At 40.3% G+C, this 21,039-nt stretch overlaps 1 protein-coding gene across 2 annotated transcripts; it reads right to left on the minus strand.

Moving 5' to 3' along the window:
* Positions 1 to 2,009: 2,009 nt before the first annotated feature.
* On the minus strand, positions 2,010 to 18,548 carry TRAM1 (translocation associated membrane protein 1). 2 transcript variants are annotated; one of them, XM_032127382.1, is made up of 11 exons: positions 18,247 to 18,548; positions 15,364 to 15,427; positions 14,667 to 14,788; positions 14,348 to 14,464; positions 13,391 to 13,449; positions 12,910 to 12,994; positions 9,307 to 9,377; positions 9,113 to 9,217; positions 8,448 to 8,591; positions 7,370 to 7,530; positions 2,010 to 4,238 (listed from the first exon to the last, which is right to left on the minus strand). In XM_032127382.1, exons 1-11 carry the CDS (start codon positions 18,367 to 18,369, stop codon positions 4,165 to 4,167), a joined length of 1,125 nt encoding a protein of 374 aa, XP_031983273.1. In that variant the 5' UTR covers positions 18,370 to 18,548; the 3' UTR covers positions 2,010 to 4,164. The 2 variants fall into 2 exon arrangements, with proteins under 2 accessions (XP_031983273.1, XP_031983280.1); XM_032127389.1 differs by lacking the exon at positions 18,247 to 18,548 and adding an exon at positions 15,833 to 17,403.
* Between the last annotated feature and the right edge of the window lie 2,491 nt (positions 18,549 to 21,039).

The following is a 21,039-nucleotide window of genomic DNA, read 5'->3' on the forward strand; positions in this document are numbered from 1 at the left end:
AATATATAAAGGGTTTAGGTGGAGAAAAAAAAAAAAATCTCACACCAAAAAAGCAAAAAAACCCCATAGTTTCCTGGCTGTGAAGGGAAGTAATATTGTTTGTTTGGTCTAGGACGATCTACATTTTCAAAATCCCTACTTCTACACTGCCAGTATCCTCTTGCACTGCTTGGAAAGCCTGATGACAGATAAAAGGTATCTCAATACAGTAAACCACAATGAGTATTTCCCCTTCCCCACCAGATTTGAAAAAATCCATTAACACTTAATGGATTTGGCATGTAGGAGCTACCAGAGAGACTAGGTCCCTTCTGGTACCGATAACTGGAAGCCTTTAAAGATCTCCCCTACTGTAATCTAGCGTAATTTTTAAGCAACATGCTGTTGAAAGGGGCAGCTGCCTTAGAACCTGATCCATCAGTTCACCATGCAACTTTTCTTCTTGCTTATACATAATTACTTGTGAAACTCTGGGGTTACTATCAGGCAACTAACCCAATGGCAAAAACCCAAACATGCTTGTTTTCAGGTGCACCAGCTCTCTGGTCCAGCTCACCATGCAACCAGAAAGGCTTCTGCTAGCTAAGGCAAGGGACAGAACCTCAATTTTGGCAGCAATCTACATTACTTTCAGGTTAGCATGGCTATGGAAATCACCCCTTCCCTTTCCTATCAAGTTTTGTCCCCCAACAAAATCAACTCCAGTGCAGTCAGTCAGAAATCTTCAAAGAACAAAGGACTGTAGAGGTGTATTGACTCTTTTTACAGAAGCCCAATTACTTAAATCAGAGGACCACACTGCTTATTACAATTCTGGGTAATGTAACTCCATCAACACAACTAAAATTTTCAAAGAAAAAGAGTATTTAGAAAAAATACCAAATGCTTACAAGTAACTGATTTTCTAAATGCATTATCCCAACATATATAATTTACCTTCAGCATAACCTGAAGTTAGCAGAAATAGCCTATGCACTTTCTCTGCTTAGCAAATTCCTTCACCATTCCTGAATTTGGGCATGGGATCACCAGAAAAACAGTATTTCCAAAGAGTATTTCCACATTCATGAATGATTCACACAGGAGAAATCAGTTTTTGAAACCAGTCAAGGAGAAAGTGTCCAGATAAAAACTAAAACTCTGAAAATTAATTTCAGCTGCTCTGCATTCCTTGTTTGTAATTTGAAATTAATCACTTTAAAAGTAAAATACTGGTTTTGAGAGAATAGCCTGGCACATAAACACACATTTGGTGGTCAAAAAAGGCTTGAAATCATCTGTTGTTAAATCTTGAAAAGTTTTGACAAGACGGGGCAAAGAGAAGGAAGTTTAAGAAAAAAACCAAACCCAACAAACCCTATCCACTCTCTGCGTAATTACTCAATTCAAATCCATCTGAATGGACAAAGCTTTCTCTTTGTGGGACCTGGTAATTGATGAGGATAAATTAACTACTACCTATTTTATTTGGTGTAGGATATAATAATGAACTCCTCAGTCATTTCCATTTCTAATTTTCTTGATTCCATAATTAAGAAAACATGATTAGACAACTAATCTTCTTCCATCTTACTGAATCCCAGATTACAAGCAAAGAGCCAAAAATGCAATAACATTTGAAAATCAATTATAAGCAATTCAAAAGAAGTTACCCAGCCAAACGATACTCTTATGCTAAAACAAATAATACCAAACTAAAAATAGAAGTCTCAGTATCTTCTAAGTTTATGAATGTTTCCATCCCAAGGTAGAGAATTTAAAATTACTGCTTTTGCCTCATCAAACATGATAAGTATGTATTTTTAGTTGTGACACATGAGACAGAAAATACTGGCTTCCAATACTCTTTCCAAATTCTAGAACAACTGTTGTTACTTTCTATTACTTGGCAGATCCCAACAACTCCTATAAGGCAATGATGAATATTAAGCCATTGTGGTTTTGTAAATGTCCGAAGGCCGAGAATGTCTGTCCATAAGGCCAAAAGGAGACAAAATGCAATGTCAGTATTAACAGTCAAGAATATATTCTTTTGAAGTTTTTGGAAATTAACCTGAAGTTTACATTGCAAGACTACTTTGCTAAAGAATGAGGTTTACAAGAAATAGTTTGCCTTAGGGAAACAAGTATTACAGCCCTCAGACTCCTATCAGGAGATAGGAGACTCCTATCAGAAGATCTCAAGAAGTACCTTAAATGCTCCCTTCATAATTTGTTCCTCCACTCTTTATGATTCTGACAGCCCCAGTACAACCAGATATCACAAGCAAACTGATTTAGAGTCCAAGTACCAGGCTAGACACTTAAAATTTACCCCCTTTGGCTTAAGGTACAAGTTGAGAGCAAGGCACACAGAATCTGTGAAGGTTTTTCTAGAAACATCAGACACAAACCAAGATTTTGGACAACGAGTATATAATGTACACAATTCTCTCCAAATTTCCGAGTTCCAGTTTTCCAGTTTCACGGTCAGATCAGACAGATTCACAGTTCTACCTGTTCCAATCAAGACATGGGATAGCCACTTCTACTGAAGCAGACTATATTTAGGACAGGGTATTACAGGGCACACTGCCCCAGAGTTCTTAAGCTAAGCAAGTACAAGTCTGCCAAGGCCAGCTCAGGAGCTGTGAACCAAATACTTGGGAATTGTGACTGTAATCAGCCGAAACATACAATAAATTATACTGCAATAACTCTAAATAGCACTAAACAACTGAAGAATGGATAGTTACTTGTAGTGAGGATTTTGTACTAGAAACGTTTATTCTGAATAGTAAGCAATTGAACTGTAGAAAATACAGAATGCAGATTTATTACTTTGTTGGGTATAAACTCAGTTATAGTAACAGTTTTTAATTAAAATTATTTTATTTATCAGCTTGATTGCTCATAATTATTCCTCAATCAATAAGCAGTTCAATACTTGGGTTAACTTGGTAGACTAATTTAGCAACTTCTTCTTAAGACTGAAATAAATGTCTCACTCATTCTCAAGTGAAACAGGTTGAATTACACCCTTTACAAAAGCATACAGAGGAAACATCTGCATATTAAACTGGAAAACTAACTGGGCAAAGTTTCACATTGAATACAATTATGCAAGATAATGGAAAAATTCTTAAATTTAGATTTTTCCAGTTGTAGCAGAGACCACAATAAATCAGTTTTAAGAAGCTGTAGCTTTTAAATATTTTTTCATAAAAATATATATAGGAGAAATCAACCTATGTCCTAACAGAGGTGAAACAAAGCAAAGCAGTTAGAATAAAGGAATGTTTCTCATAACTTGATCCATTTATTTAATTCCCTCTTCATGGAGCATTAATTGCTTCCCAAAACAAACACAACACATTGTAAGACCCTCCACCCCTAAAATCAGACAGACAAGTTTCCAAAGAAGGTCCAATGCACACTAATTCTCCAAGATATGTACACTTCAAAAGCACAGACAGAAGTGAACAGTGCTACTCAAATCAACTCTTTCTATGACCATACACACTCCCTTCTAAGTTTCAAGTGCTAAAAGCTATATCTCAAAAAGGTGTTTTGCTCCTTGTAAGAGATTTCTAACCAACAAACAATAAGACTCTGCAACATTTCCAATTAGTTCAGTTTTGTTTTAATGATATGGGGCAATTCTTAGAGCAGACATCGTGCAGCTAGTAACTACCAAATAAAGACGTCTATTGGTGTGGTCTTGGAATCCCAAATTGAAGTGTAAATTTGAGTCAAGGTAATTAACTGAAAACCCAGAGTATCTGAAAATGCATACTATGTTTTTACTTCAATTTTGCAATACTTCTTGAGGAACTTGGAAAAAGTGAAGTTGGTAGAACAGTATCACCAAGGTTACAAAAACTGGAAGGAAATAATACACTGCAACAGTGATCCTCATTAAGTTATTCATCACAGTAAATATTTAAAAAAGCGTCAATGTTTTTTAAAAAGTGTTGAATCCTCCCCCCAAGTATCTGAAGAGAGATAAACCTTTTGCTTTAGTCAAAATGGCTTTTTAAAAAAAGTTTCCCAAAATAACAGCAATAATCAAAAAACATGAATTGTATTTTCTTTAATCCATAATATCTCTAGTGCTGAAGGGCCATCCATGTAAAAAGCAGATTCTTTGGGGATATTAGTCAATTAACTTAATAAAACCCAGTTTTACGAGGATTTATCCTTCCTGCTGCGAGGCGAGTCTGCTCCATTTGAGGTCACTGTTCCATTTATTCCATTTTCTAGAAAAAAGGAAGAAAACATTTTTCAAATACAGTGAGATGCTTTAGATTTTATTACATTTTTGTGGGTCCTACACAAACAGCCTTAACTTCTTTTCTGATGTACCTTCTTTGTTAAACCTCTTGTCATTCAGAGTACAACAGTATAATGAAGTTTTTACAAAGTGCAATATTTAAAGTTTACTACAATAAATTCCAGTTTCCTGATGTGGCCAGACACTGAAATGTGTGCATTATATACATCTAGACTGAAAATCTAGACCAGTTACAGTATTTTAGAAGATAGTCTGTGAAAAAGTAAAGCACAACCTGTAGATGAGATGGTTCTGTGAAATTCTGGAGACACAGTATATACACAATTCTCTGCTACAGGTCTTATAATATGAAATAGGTGGGATAAATAATTAAGTCTTGCTAAAATTACACTCCTTTGCTTACCTTCACAAGCATTTGATACAGAGGAAATCCTTCATACACACATATACTCGCAATTTTTAAAGCATATACTTCAAAATACAGAATTCATTTATGTTATGATGAAGCTATTTACATAGGTAAGACAGACAGAAGTAAAACACTAGCTCAGATTTGCAGTATGTGTAGGTGGAAAGAGTTCAAGATCAGGCACCTATCTAAGAGCACAAAGCAGGAATGTGTTACCAGCTGCAACTCTCTACTTCTATCCCGCTTCAAGGCCAGCTTGAAGATCTCAAGAGGTTTAATCTGTTCAAGCACCAGTGATGATTTGTTAGCAAAAGCTTCCCCTAAACCAACAAGGCATACAACTAGTAAAGTGGAGCAACATGATACCGTTGTGAATGAAAAGTAACCCCTTTATTCAGTTTCACCACAACCAAGGAAACAGATGTTGCCTGACAGTAACCATATTTATAACACAGATCTAAAGAGCATAGGGCACAGGCAGCTACCATGCTTGCAGCCTAACATTTCTGCTCTGACTCATATCATTCTGACTTCAAGCAACAGTTGCTGGTTTTTTGGGTGCCTTTTAAAAATTATTTTATATATATATATATTTTTTTTTTAATATTTTTTTACAAAGGACTGGCTAAACTTATTTTTTCCATCTGCAGATGTGTTGAAGGTCACCAGCGTGTGGCCAGTCTACAAAAACAACTGTTGGCCTCCCTCTCTCTCCCATGACACCCAAATGCTCCCATTTATGCAAATAAACAACAAAAAACAGTAACAAAGAGAACCACACATGAGCACAAGACCAGAGACAGGCCCAAAGAGTCAAGGTCTGTTTGACCACATATCTGGCTGTGAATGACACCACCATTTTAAGCCTTCATAAGGAGGTCTTCGGATATTTCTGAAAACATTTAAATTATTTTTAAATAAAGAAGCTTAAAAACAATGTACTAGACCCAAGCCAGCTAACTGAAATCATATTTTCTTACACAGGTTAGGTAAAAGAAAGAATTTGAATCAGCATGTGGCTGGGTACCCCACCTACATCACCAGCATGATTTTTCTACTGTCATTTCTTGCTTTTGGCATAGACTGAAAGTAACACATTTTATTGTGCCCTGGCTCCCCAAAAAAATTCAAGCACAAAAAAAAATAGTGTTTTAAACAGTTCAATTGTGTATATTACTCTTTCAAAAACACTGTTTTGCTGCACCCTATGCAAGTGCTCTGAACAGACAACAGGAATATTCAAAACAGAAGAATTTGAATGGACTGAGTTCTTTTATTTCCATTTAAAACATGGAATAAAATTCTCCAATCTTCAAGACAGGCATAATTCAACTATTTTGTGAATTAAACCACAACTCCAATTAACTGACTTTTTCACTATCTGTTTACCACTTGCAAGTCTCCATTGAAGTTGGGTGAAACACAGCAGATTCACTAAATTACATGAATGATATAGATTAAGAGATTTTTAAAAGCTATTACATTTCTGACTCCCTGATTAAATCACCATCAAGGCACAAATTTTAAAATTATTTGACATAAAAGACTTAAATTAAAAAAACCCATAGTGAGAAGACCATGAACATGAAGCTCTGATTAAACAGGACATTTACATAGGAAACTACCTTCACTCAATTATAAAAAAAAAAAAAAAAAAAAAAATCCAACTGAATATTCAGATGCAAAAAACCCCCCCCAACACTACACAAAAGCCAAGTTGTGATAATTACAAATCATCCAAAGGGAGTGCAGCAATACTCTAAAACACACAATTTTAATAAAAATAGAAACTTGGGAGAAATAAAAAAATTATTGATCTCCCACCACAAATCTCAGTTCTCAGTGCAAACGGTCTTGACACATATTACATGGAATGTGTCAAAAAGTGGAACAGGGTGGTAACACATGATTGGGATCAAAGGATCGTGCTGAAAAAAGATTTTGAAACAATTTTTGCCATTTCAAAAGAGTGCAGAAATTATTCAAGCTAGCAATTAAATACACAAAAGCTGAACTGTTGGTGCAACACAGTACAGGGATTTAAATTTTTTTTTAAAAAGAGCACATAACTTTTTCTTGGAGGAAAGAGCATTCAGTTCATATTTCATGCCCTTTCCATAAAAAGGGTGTGACATAACCAAAAAGTCAAACCTGGACTCATCAGCTTGTTTCCAAATGCTTCAACACAGGTTTAGAGTAGTAAGTAGTTATTACCTTTCCTTAAAGAACTATCACTTTCTAACACAAAAGTTTTCACTGGGCGGATCATCAAACTACCTCTTTGCCCTAAGCCCTCAGAATTTCATGGCAATGAAAAACAAGCTTGAAATCCACTGCAAGAAAATTTTACAAATAAGTGTCTAAGGGAACAGATCTAAAATTGCATCTGTTCCCTTTTTATAAAGGAACAAAACATAAACATGACACATTTTGTTCAAGTAATTAAATTAAAGATAATAAAAATATGCTGCAATAACTAAAAAATCACAGTAATTCCTTAATTTGGGCACTTAGAAAACCCAACAATATATAGTGGTTTTTTTTAAAATCTATTCTTCCCACAGTAATATTCACCACTACTGCTTCTGTAAGCTGAGTCATCTCACAACTTAAACACAAAATGCTTCTTCAGCAAACTGAAGTTGGTTTTGAGAAGTCAAGGCGACAGAAAAACTGAAACTACAAACCTCTTTCTTTTCTGGAGGTCTTTCCTTTAGCTGATACAAACTTCTTTTTCACTGACTGAGGCTGAGAAGAAGAATGCTCTCTCCACCTCCGAAGCTGGAAATTAATGAACTTCCACATCATAAATGCCTGAGTCATGCAGATGGAGGCCAGCACACTGATTCTAGAAACAAGTAACAGGTAAAGTTTTATCAGTGTGTTTGTCTCATTATTCAAACAGAAAAGGAAAGTAGAACACCTCAGGTTTTTCAGCAACTTCCATCCCCTCCTCCTGGTAACACCTATTTTCTAAGCCAAGAGTTTGCCCGCATAGGGCGAGACTGGGCTCAAGCACAGATGATCAAAACTAGATATAATCGAGTGATAGTGAAATTTTTGCCCATAAGAACTGGCAAGTACTAGGTTTCTTTCCTGCTGTCTTTCTCAGAATTACTCTCAGGGTACCAGGTAGTAACAGCTGAAAATGGTTCAGGAGTGTCTTGCAGTACAGAGTATCAATTTTGCAAGATAATGCTGAAATTGTCAATGTTTCAATAACTTCCTTTTCTGCATTCATATGAAGGCCAGGTAGTTGGATCATGCAGCAGCAATAGAAGCCATAATAAAGGCAGAGAAAGAAACAGAAATCTTCAATCAAGACCAAAGATGCTCTGGACATAATGCCTTGACCTCTAAGATAAACTCACAGCAATTATATCTAGAATTCAATTTACTAACTCTACAACAATTGAAAGTAGTGTTTCTAACTGAATATTCCTTTTAACTCTGTTTGCTTGGTTTTGGTTTTTTTTTTGTAGTGGTTTGAGGTTTTTTTTGTTTGTTTTTGGTTTTTTGGGGTTTTTTTTAAGCCAAAAAAGAAGAGTAACCAGTTACAGACTTCTCAGCTGTAGACTGTACATCAGTCAATTCATTTCACTGTGCCTTATAAGTTTTTTACATAAGCTGTTCCTATTGATCCCATTGGTTGCATGAAAACACTCAATAATTCAGAATTACCGGCAGTAGTACCATACCACTTATACTGTATATTTAACATGGGTTTACAGCACATGCTTAAGAACTGTTCCAAGTTTACCATACCTAACAGCCAGGATATTAAAGTTCCCAGTACTGAAATTCAGCTGCTGATCTTCTGCTCTTGCCAGTCCAAAGCCAAAAGTGAGGACTGAGAGAATCAAGGTGAGAAGCCTTCCCAAAACAAAAAGAACTGCCCACAGTGAAAATCTAGAAATAAAAACACCACAAACACTAAATGAACTCTCCATTCAAAATACAGGCACTAACAATGCAGATGTTTACCCTTCACCATGCAAATTTGTTTGAAATGTAAGAACTTACCTAGATTCATGATTTTGCACCTATCTTAAATGCATCTTGTATTATGATATGAAAACTAATTTCAACTCAGTGCAAAGTGCTTTCCAGTACTATTAGAACAAAAGCACATTATTAGTTCCTACAGAACTGGCTGTACTAGCAACCCGTCCTGTTCCTTTCTCTACATTAGCACACATTGAGAGACTTTATTTCATTTTATACTGCTACTAATATTTACTTAAATAGGCTAAAACAAGGTAAAAAGTATACTGATGGTTTAGAAATATAAGTACTAACATTAGTCTGGAGAACTGTGGTTGCTTAAGAAACACTGCTTGAACTTCCTTGTAATTTTGGTTTCTGGTTAGTTAAATGCAATAGGCTTTAAGACAGAAATTACATGCATTTTAAAGATAAAGACTATTTACCCTTTCTGGTATTTTTCATCACTGAAGTAGAAAAGACGGGATATGTGGAAAAGAAATTCAACGAAGTAATGCAATACCAGAAGAACAAGTCCAAGATGGGTCAGACTATCAAAACAAATAAAACAAACATTCAGACATTTTGTTAGATGTTTAAGGCAGAGAAGGGAGCCAGCGTAAGTTTACAATTGACTTACTTCAGGAGATAGGCTCCAGCAATATGAAAGAGGTAAAGTCCAATGTAGACAATCTGGCGAAAGATGTCTTCCTACCAGGGATAAAGAAGGGACCATGTGTTATACACAACGTTATACAGTATTGTATAATGCTATCTGTTACTACAAACTGTTCCCCAGTCTTGGAAACTCTTCTTGGTTTATCAGCTACCTTAACATGGCCTGGTCTGGCACTGAATTACTCAGCCTGGATCATCTAATTGCACACACAACTTATTGCTTACTTACCAGTAATACTCTGCATCTTACATATGCTACTGTGAGAAAAGGCATCAAACATGCAAAAGATGCTTCTTAAAAGGATCCACTTCTATTTGTTATGACCACTGTGAATTTGTACAAGCTATTAAAGTACTTATTTCGTATGTATTACTGTATCATCAGATCCTACAGTTCCTCATGTTTGCTGCCCATCAAATTGTCAGATTGCAACAGAATAAAATAACAGTCTACAAATCAAAATAAAAAGTTTTCTAAGTGTTGACATCAATTTTAAAAATTCAAGGTCATCCAAAATTCTGGAACACAGTTGCTGGCAAATACAGAGAATACTGTTATTAACCAGTCATGCTAAACCACGTGGTCCCAGTTTAAGTCAGGCTTTAGCCAGCCCTATTAAAGTGAACACTTCATGGAGATGAAATAATGAAGAGGAAAACACATAGCACATGGAGAGCAGATTGTGCCACCTGTGAACACAAGAACCACTGAAGTATGCCAGATCACAATACAAACCTATTTTGGAGTGGTAGCAGAGTACATTCAGTTGTGCTTAAAATACTCCTTTTTGAAAAGATTCTCTAATCTTCAAGCAAGGATCTTTAGCTTTATCTTGTCTACACGTAATTAAAAAAGGCCTAAAATTTTAATCTTACAAGAGCTGTACTATGTTATTCAATACTCCATATCAAATCCAACAAACCCACAGAACCAAACTGTGACAACAGCGAACACCACACTCATAATACACAAAGAGCAAGAAAACAGGTGGAGAAAGACCTACTCTAAATTATCTGAAAGAAAATGAAAAATTAGTTATTTCAGACAAAGACAACAGTCAGTACAAATGATCAGTTTCTCCAAGCACAACCAGGCAACTTTATAACTGAGGCAACATTTAAACAGCCCATGCTGCCTGCTTAGAAAAACTGTCAGACTGCTGGCCTTGTGGAATAATGCACATGCAGGTATACATGACTATGTAGGAACCAGAGTTAAGAAGTTTTTTTGTTTATGTCAGCAGGACAGATAACCAAACCTGAGTAAAAGCTGTAAAATTCCTTCATGAGAAGGAATAAGGCAAGGAAGCCAAGATGGCAGAGGTTAAGCTGTGGTTAAAGAAATATCAACTATGAACTTGCTAAAACAAATGAACTATCACTCTTTAAACTTAACACAAAAGTCAGAGTGCACAATTTAAAGCAGCAACCAAGTAAAACACTACTATTCAACATACAGCACTTAAGCCACATGTGACAGCTTTCTTGAAGTTATTTTAAGAAAAATCTCCACACTTGGCTGTGAAGTCAAATTTGAGAGGTATCACTAGCTCAACAGGGGAACATCAGCTGCAGTGTATCTGCAAAACAGTATTCATACTGCATCTGAGCAGCATAAAAACAGTGCATCTCATTACTATTTTACCAAGCCTCTTCCAGGCTCCTGTACAAAGACCTATGGTTATGTAACACCTATGTTTCATTTTCTTGAATAAAGCAGAACTGGTAACAGAGATGCAGCCTAGTCACAGAGCAACAACAGTCGCAGAGTGGTTTGGGCTCAGAGATACCTTTGTGGATCACCTTGTCCAACTGCTACACCATGGGCACGGACATCAATCACTTGATCAGGTTGCTCAAAGCCCCATCCAACCTGACCTTGAACATTTCAAATGAAAGGGAATTCACAACTTCTCTGGGCATTCTGTTCCTGTGTCTCAGCATCTTCATCATAAAGAATTTCTTCAGATCTACTCTAAACCTACCCTCTTTCAAAATCATTGCTCCTTGTTACTACAGACCCCAATAAAAAGTCTCTCTTCATCTTTCTTACATACCCCTTTCAAACAGTGAGAGGCCACTGTAAGTTCTCCCTGGAGCCTTCTCTCCCAGGTTGAACAACCCCAACTCTCTCAGCCTGCCTTCATAGAAGAGGTGCTCCAGCCCTCTGTTCATCTTCGTGACCCTCCTCTGGACCCACTCAAACAGATCTGTACCTTTCTTGTGCTGGGAACCCCAGAGCTGGATGCAGCACTCCAGGAGCAGTTTCACCAGAGCAGAGTAGAATCCCTTCCCTCTACCAGCTGGTCACTGCTTGTTATGCAGCCCAAGTGACAACTGGCTTTCTGGGGTGAAAGGGTACATTGCCAGCTCATGTTGCATTTTCATCCTCCCGGTGCACCCAAGTCCTTCTCTGCAGGGCCATTCTCAACCCATTAATTCCCAGCCAGTACTGATGTTGGGAATTGCCATAACCCAGGTGCAGGACCTTGCACTTGGCCTTGTAGAACTTCATGAGGTTCACAAGGACGCAGTCCTCAAGCCTGTCAAGATCCTTCTGGATGGCATTCCTTTCCTCAAGCAAACCAACTGCAACACTCAGCTTGGTGTCCTCTGCAAACTTGCCAAGGGTGCACTTGATCCCTTTGCCCATGTCATTGACGAAGATGTTAAACAGCACTGGTTCCAGTACAGAGCCTTGAAGAACACCACTTATTACTGCTTTTCACTTGGACATTGACTCACTGACTCTCTGGAAGCAGCCACCCAGCCAGTTCCTTGTCCATCTAACAGTCCATCCATCAAATCCATCTCTTTCCAATTTAGAGGTAAGAATGCTGGGGGAACCCTGCCAAGAGCCTTAACAGAAGTTCAAGTAGATGACATCAGCAGCTCTTCCCTAATCTGCTGATGCAGTCACTCCACCATGGAAGGCCACTAAATTAGTCAAGTATCATTTGCCCTTGGTGAAGCCATACTGAGGAGTTTACAACAGGAAAGTTTAAGCAGGAAACTGTCTATGCAAAATGATCCTGAGCAAAAACATTCAAAGAGACTATTTTGGTCCAGGAAGGCAAAAAAATGTGCTACAAAAAATCTGTGGCAAACTCAGTGTTATCAGAGCCCAAACAGAGAAAACGCTTAATGGAAAAATGATGCTGTTAAAAATCGAGCACTGGAAAAAATTTCAATACATAACTAACCAGAACTTCTGCTGAGGAAAATGCTATTTAAATCAAATCCCAGACTTTCATACTCCTTTGATGTACAGAATTATTCACCGTTTATATTCTACACCTATATCATGATTCATGAAGCAACCGTGATTTCAATGAGCCTATTCAGTCTATCAGTTCTGAGAAACAATACAAAACAAAACAAAAAAGAGCTGAAAAGAAAATCTCACATTCATTTGCTCTAGGGAAAATTCTTTCAGTGGACGAGAAATACCAGTAATTTTTATTTACACAACAGATATTTAGCAATTTTACTGCAATTAGGATTTAACTGAAAAGAAAAAAGCCACCTTGCCCTGGAGTTCCTCCCATTTACGTTTTGAACTTACCTTTTTAGTTTTCTGGAAGTACAGTTCTGGAAAAGCATGAAACCAGTATGCCAACTGTAAGATGTAGAAAAACTTCATTTGAAACCTGTACAATACAGCAAAAATTGAAGTATATTACTTATTATGAATTAACTTAAAACATTTCAGAAGCTTCTAGTGAACTCATTTTATCACTGTCTCAAACAAAGAAAAAATACAAATCTTTCCTGCCAGCCAACTCTAAACTAATATTTTTAAAAACAAAATCACTAAGACAAAGCTCATAAAAACTTAATTCTTTAAGTAATAGCCTACAGAAAAAGAACTTTGTATGCTACAAGTTGTCAAAAGAATCAAGAGGCCACATAAATATGACCAAAAATACATTAGTGACTAATGCAGTTTTACAAACTACTTATTCTACACAGATTGTACATGACACATCCTAGGCTTAAAACACTCCCTCCTCTCCCCCAGCAATCCTCTAAGGAAGAGGCCTTACGGAATCAGAGTGTGCGGATAGTCCCTCCACAGAGAGGTTGGATCTGATATATAGTTCTCCTAAAAAAAGAAAAAAAACAAACAAAAAATCCCAATAAATGCTCTAAGATGTTACTTTCTAGTCAGAAATAATGACTGGACATACATGTATGCATTTATGTATGTGCACATGTGTACATACAAAAACGCACACATCTACATACACAAGTAAAACTACAGGATCTGTAAATTTTCTTTTTTAGAAAGCCCTCAAGAAATCACAAATAAACAAAACCAAACCAACGCAGAAAACAAATCCCCAAAACAAAAGACAGTTGCACTGGCTTAGGAAAAAGAAAAGCAGCCAAACAAATCAAGTGATCATTCAAGATACAATGTCTTTATGAGATGGAAATTATTCCAGCATTACTACAGCCACAAGTCCTCTCTTGTAAACCACTGAAAACATTGAACTTAACTAAGAGAAAGTTTTTCCAGGAGTTATTATGTTAAAAAAAAAAAAAAAGGCACACTTTTCCCCTTCTATGAAGCTAAGCTCACACACATCCAGCCACTAGCAAAGAGCATGTCACCTAAAAGCACACACTGACCCGAGGCTACAGGAATCTGTCATATACCCATTCCCTGGGCTCCAAAATGCTATGTGTGGTGTTTTCTAAACATTTATTTTATGTTAATAAACCAACACAAAAAACCCCTACAGAGAATTAAGTACCATAATAGAGTTAAATGGTTTTACCTGACTCATTTCAACAGTAAATCAACTCAAGACTGAGCAACAGTAACACTACGGGCTCTATACTGAGTTATCACTACAACCCACACAGAATACTTAAACTTATCCCCACTTTAAAATTAAAACCAGCTAAAAACAGAAAAATAAGCCAAAGCCATATTCATCATCAACATAATTGAATTTTTAAAAATCTCGTCATACAAACAGAAGAAGCATACTTACAGAGACAAGAATACTCGTTCCCCAAACACAGGAGAAAAGGTAGAATGCACTAAGTTGCCCAGACTCATTGAACTTGCTATGCTTTGTTTTTGAAAAGTGCATTTTCCTGTTAATTTTCTGAAAAGAAAGTTCACTGTTATTTTTATGCTGCAGTACTTAACATCTATTTGGTAACTGCATTAGAATGTCTAAAAGTTTTAATGCATGTTTTTACAGTTAAAAACTTCAATGCAGAAGTTTACTTTCAAGTTAATAGTCTTAAAGTCTAATTAAAACCTGACAATTATCTTGATGAAAGGAATTAATATTTTGTACTTACATCCAGTACATACTCCTGAATTATAGCATGTATGATTATTGCTACAAGCATGTAAAAGAAAATTGTAGCCAAGTCTTTGATGCCATAGTAATAGAGAGAGATTGTTTCTGCAGATTGTTCTTCTAAAAGACAAACAGAATTAATTGTTAGGCACCAATACAGTTTAATGGTTAATAAGTTTATTTCTCAGAGTGAAACCTTTCAGACAGAAGTAGCATGAAGTTAGCTGAACAAATAAAAGTCAAATTAAACTGCCACCATGAGCTAGGTCTCTAGACTGCTTATAGTTATCTTCTCCATCACATCACAAACTTATTTTAACTCTGGAAAGGTGCTATAAGACTAAAAACTTAAGTGCACTTAGGAAGCTTACCCAAATACACCGAAAGTGGACAATGAAAATATGTTAAACTATTGCCCCACTTTGACTATTAAGGATGGTCACCTGCAAAGCCAGAGTAAGAATTCACATGAATTTATCTACCAGTCAGATGGTGGTTCAGCACTAATAACAAAAACAGCAGAACAGAAACATTGTCTCTAACCTAATTAGTTAAAACACTGTTTTAATAAAGTGGAATTCTTGAAAGATGTTCATTATCTATTCAGATCGACAAATTCCCTTTCTGTCAAGTCTAGGAAGCGTGGCACACTAATAATGTCTGATACACTGTCTCATATCCTGCAAGATACATACCTGTGGCAGGGATGGTAACATTATACTGAAGTGTAACAAAAATGACGGCTGCTTTTGCTGTTATCTGAAAGAGGAAAAACCAAAAGTGCTATAAATCCTCATGGAAATAAACTACATTGAACTGGAAACATTTGCCCATAGTTTTGGCACCCTTGCCCAGCATGTTTGTCTCCTCCCAAAAAACTGATCAACTCCCATTATCTCACTGCTGCACCTGACTTTGCAAGGGCAGCACACATTGCGTGGTCTCTATAGTTTTGTTTACAGAATACTCAGCCTGCCAAATGAAAAATGCTTGAAAACGCTACTTACAAACGGCCTTTCCTACAACAATAAAATGAAGACACATGCTACAATTTTGTCTTTAGTCCATACTGTATTATTACATTAACAGAATGTACAATATCATGGAGTCCCTTGACCATGATGCATTCAGCAGTGGCTGAGAATAAACTTTATTTAAAAGTACCTTTTTTATTTGACAAAATTTGGAAGTCAGTTATCATATTCATACATCTGTGGGTCATCTGAAAAATGTGGACAGGGAACGAAAAAAAGGCATGAAGAACAGAAAACAATTTCAGGCCAGTGGGATACCAACTCAGTACAATCAGCATTCTTTTGACCCTGGGGATCCTTTGGCAAGAAGCATAAAACAAATGAAATTGAATTTACCAGTAGCGGTACTACCCCATTATGATGGACTGTAAGAAAAAACAGAATACATAAAAGCAATTTGAAGAGAAGATGTTTGTCCTAATGGCTTTCTTTGGGGAGAGGGGTGGAGATATTCTAAAACCCCCAATAAATAAGATGGAGTACAAGTTCTTATTTGTCAATAAGCATAAACTTATTTTTAACTATAACACATCTTCACTGAATCCCAACATGAATTAACAGGCCCTAAATGAGAGGGAAAAATAATTGTGTTTTACCATATTCACGATCAGATATTTTCTCATTGCTGTAAAAACCCAGTGTCTATGTGGTAATTAATAGGGCTGACAAAAAACCCAAGCCCCTTTAGGAATCTTGGAAGGACATGCTGAGTGTCTGAAGATAATGATTAGGTTACTACCAGTACTCATTATTCACAGGAAGTGAGAATTTAAAAACTAGTGCTTTGTCAACAAGTGCCAGATTTTCTATGAAACCCTGAATACGTGGCAGACTGTTCAGTCCATGTAACTTCAGGGAATCCAACTAGTTTGCTTAAATTAGTGAAGTTGCCTCGGGCTCCCTATTTATCAACGGAGCCCTCATAGGACAATTCAGAACAGTATTCAATCCTGAACTGCCCTTTGAAGGCTCTGTCAGCTACTCTCAGTACTGGAACTGTACAAGTTAAGCAGTGTAAACACCTTACCATAGCACCATTAACCGCAACAAGTGATTTCCAAGACTTATATCAAAGCATTTAAAAAATTGAAACATACCAGATCTATACCAACAATGACACACAGCCTTTTTACGCTGGGCTAGAAAACACTGTGGGTTAAAAAAAATGGAAACAAAAGAATTCTGCACATTCAATCCCCCGAAACTTCTAACCCTGCCAGAAATACTGTTAATACAGTAAGGCTGATGTAGGCACAAAAAGTAACTTTTTAGGTTCACCTCTTTAATGTCATTCCCCAGGAAACCACCATATAACAGCTATCGTGGTGATTTTTTATAGCAAACCCAAACACAACAGTGCAGCTGGTCTGCCCTGTTTTTACTTTTCATATATCTATCGATCTATCTGTCTTCTTCCTAACTCCACTGGCCTTTAGTGCTGAGCTGTACCAACAGCTGGATAAAACCATCCTGAAAACCATCCCTATAACAAAAAGGTTCACAACCCTCAACAAATGTCTAAAATAAATGTCTAAACAAATATCTAAAATACCAGAAACATTTGGTCAACAGTGTCTTCATTTGATCGTCAGCGATATTAGATCACTGATAACATTTTGGCAGTCACACAGGTAATTTACCCTTCCAGTGCCAAAAGGGCACGTTTTAAAACATCTGCATTCAACATGGGGGCCCAGAGAGCGGAGGGCCTGCAGCAGGGCCGCCCTCAGGCCGGAGGGAGAGCTCCCCTCGGCCGCTGCCAAACCTCGGCGCATCTCCGAGGCGGGAGGAGGCGGCGGGGGTGCCCAGCCCAGCCGAACGGCGCCTGGAGCCGCCGGGATGCTCCGCGGGCGGGGGCCGGTGCGGGGGCGCGGGCAGGGGGACCCGAGCGGCGGCCCTAAGGACACGTCACCGCCACCTTCCCTTCCCTTCCCGCCGCGCCGCCCGCCGGGAGCCGTAGTGCCGCGGGGCCCGGCGGGGCCGCGCACACAAAGAGCGGGGGATCGGCTGTCGCGGCCGGGCCTCGCCCCCCGCCCCCTCCCCGCCGTGCCGCGCACTCCTCCCCCCCGCCCTGGCTGCCACGTAACCCCGCCGCCCGCAGGAACTCCCGCGGCAGGCAGCGCGCCGCCCCGCTCCCGGCCCCGCACGGCTCCCCGCCCGAGGCGGCGGGGAAGCGGGACCCGGGTCCTGGCGGCACCCACGGCTGCGCCTCTCCAAGCCGAGCCGGGGAAAAGGGCGTTCCCTCCGGGGAAGCGGGGACGCGCCGCGGGGAGGGCGCCCGCGCTGGTTCTGGGGTCGTGCGGCGGGGCGGGGGTCGGCTCCGCTCCCCGCGTCCAGCGGGGCGGGCGTGGGCCGGCGGGCAGGTGCGCCGGGAGGCGGCGGCGCTGGCTGGGGGAAGCCGCAGGGCTCCGCCGCCCGCCCGCGCAGCCTCCCCCGCTGCCACGGCACTCCCGCGCCCTCCCTCCCCTCCAGCACCGAGAGCCTCCGGTGAAGTGGGAGGAAGCGGGAAGAGGACCCCCGGCGGGGGCGTCGGTGCCGCCTCACCTCGAACATGAGCCCCAGCAGGAAGATCATGGCCATGCAGGACACGATGTCCGCATGGTTCTGCACGATGAACTCGTGGCTCAACACCGGCGGGTTCTTGTTGCTCTTCTTGCGGATCGCCATGGCGGGCCGGGAGCTGGGCGCCGCCGCCGCCGCCTCCCCGCTGCCAGCACAGCTCCTCTAGCCGCGGCCAGGAAGAGGCGGAGGGGGAGGAGGCGGCCGCGCAGCCGGGGAATGGCAGCGCCGTCTCTCCGCTTCCCCCGCCCCGCCGCCAGCAGCGCCCCTGCCGGCCGGCGGCGCCTCCGCCCGCCCGCGCTGGCGAGGGCAGCGCCCGCCAGTTCAAACCCACCAACCCGGGGCGCGACGTGGCCGGGGCTTGTCAGCACAGCCGAGCCGAGCCGTGTCGTGGCACCTGGGCAGTGGTGCTGCGTCCCTGGCAGCGCTGGCCGGATACTCGCTGGCGGTAGGCCGAATCCCGCGCTGGGCACCGGCCCAGCTTCTCTCTCCTACCGAGGCAGCGGCGACAGAAAACGACCGTGGGTCCCCTCCGGGATCGCGGAGGAGGCGCGACCTTACAGGGCGGGTTGTCCCCGCTTCGGGTCCTCTACTCCCCACCGGCCCCCCCCCGCTATCCCGATTCACCACGGATGTCTCTCTCCTCCACCGCGGGTTCTAGCTCAGTTTAGTGGCCACCAGACCCCCGCCAGCTGGCTTCCCGGAAAGCGTGAGGAGGCCGCGCTCGCTGGGCTCGTGCTGGGTACGACTGAGTGGCAGCCTCACGGTGCAGGTGCCCCCGGGCCGGCAGCGAGCTCCCGCCGCCACTCTGCCCACACTGTTCTGTGTAGCCAGAAAGAACAGTAACAAGACACCCAATTCCAAGAAAGCAGACAGGAAGAAAGCCAACCGGGAAGCACAGAGGGAAGAGACATTACGAGACAAGCTAGATGTGGATTAAAAAAAACCAACTCAGTAACAGAAGGCTCTTGCAAAGTTAAAGCGATGAACTAAGAGGTCTGAAAAAATCAACGCTGATGCGGCGCTGATCCAGGCCGAGTGCAGCGGCCCTTCAACCCTCGCGAAATTCATGCTATTTTTATTCATTAAGGTTTCTGTCAGGCAGACACTCCCCGTGGATATATGGAAAAGAAATATAAAGAATTGGACTAATTTATAGCTGAAATTAAGTGTTGTCAGAATGGCTTTTGCTGCCGGTAGCTAATGAATACAGGGCAAGAAACTAAGGTGTAGCTATTTGGCATTGCTTTGCCTTGCCAGAACTGAGTGTGCACCACATACATTGAATGAGCTGTTTTAAACAGGTTAATTTCTTCCAACTGTATGGAGCAGTGAGTCATGGAACAGACTGATCAGTGTAAGACCAGGTTTTTCAACTGTGAAACACCTCCATCAGCTGCATAGATGCTCAGAGGTTTTCTATGAATTTATATTTGGTATCTGGAGATGATCTAGGACACTTAAAAATACAGAGAAAGCTACCGAAAAATTTCTTTTCACAGCTGGATTTTTTTTTAATGATTAAACAGAAGAAGCATTCATATTTTAGTCCCAAGATTTTTTTATATTCTAGAAGTGCCTTAATCCCCTGGCTGCACCAGTATTCTGTAAATGTAAAATAAGCAGAACATTACTTCAACGATAACAATGTGAAAGTGTATCCCTGATTGCACACGGTATAGTTATGGATGTAACATACTGCGCCTGTGAAATATACCAGGTTGGAATAAAAATTGGACTCCTTTTTGCAATAGAAGTTTGCATCAATTTCCCACCTCACTTAAAAGAAATCAGGTCATCTCATCTCCACAGAACATAACAAACAGGACTTAACTGGGACAAGACATGCTTTCCCCAAGCTTTAATCAGCAAGTGCCTCTAGTGCCTGGCTAGATATCCTGTCATACAGGCCCTCGGTTTCAGCTTGGCTGTGTGTTTGTCCTGATGATGCATTGTAAACTGCTACACTGAAATGGAAAACAAGGCACCCTGTTGCCACACCTGAAGTTTCCACACCTTCCTTTTATCAGGAGTTTCTTCTTCTGCCACATGAAGTTCTGTATGGCACTTTAGGAAAAGTGGGATGGTCAGCCCTCAGTCTGCTGCGTGCCATGGGTGGCTAGTCTACGTTCGCCAGGTTTCTTTCCAGACATCCACATTTTCCAATGCTGGGCTTCAAAATGATCACATTATTTAGGAAGGAAATTCCCTACAATCTGAGTCAGGGGGAGTTTCTGGCATCTCATCACAGAAGCCACCATCACATGTGGCTTGCCAAGACCTTGCCAACCAAACCAAATACAGCATTTCAGGTGGCAAGATCATGGCGACTTTGGCAGGAAGCGTATTATGGCACCTGCAGTAACAAGACACAAACAGAGGAATACCCTTGTCTATTTGGGAACCTTTCCTGAATTTACTTGTCATCAAACATGCTTAGAGATAGAACCAAGAACAGTACTTTAAAACAAACACAAGCAAGCAAATTAGCAAGGAACAGAATGGGAAACTTCAAAAAAGGTTATACCTACCATCAAACTTCTAGGTCTTAAACATAATAAATGATGTTGCCTCTCAGCACAGGATCTTGAAATTAGCTGGCAGGAAGGCTGGAAACACAATTTGTGCTTCCTCCAGCTTCTGTCCCCAGCTGTTCAGAAAGCTATCCCAGCAACTGGTATTAGCCAGTCTAACCTAGTAAGACAGAAATAGCTCCCTCCCATCTTTTTATTTGTAACTTTTAATGCATTCTGCACAGATGAACATGTTCACACAAGG

The sequence above is a fragment of the Corvus moneduloides genome, chromosome 1 (assembly GCF_009650955.1).
Source record: "Corvus moneduloides isolate bCorMon1 chromosome 1, bCorMon1.pri, whole genome shotgun sequence".
Taxonomy (NCBI): Eukaryota; Metazoa; Chordata; class Aves; order Passeriformes; family Corvidae; genus Corvus; species Corvus moneduloides.

What these genes read in the sequence shown, in the direction of transcription:
- TRAM1 (XM_032127382.1), bottom strand. Translation starts at nt 18,369, where the DNA reads ATGGCGATCCGCAAGAAGAGCAACAAGAACCCGCCGGTGTTGAGCCAC. An exon ending in TTCAGGAGTATGTACTGGAT is followed by an intron (nt 14,465 to 14,666) that starts GTAAGTACAAAA and finishes CTTTCTTTTCAG; the next exon opens with AAAATTAACAGGAAAATGCA. An exon ending in GATGAAAAATACCAGAAAGG is followed by an intron (nt 8,592 to 9,112) that starts GTAAATAGTCTT and finishes TTTTATTTCTAG; the next exon opens with ATTTTCACTGTGGGCAGTTC.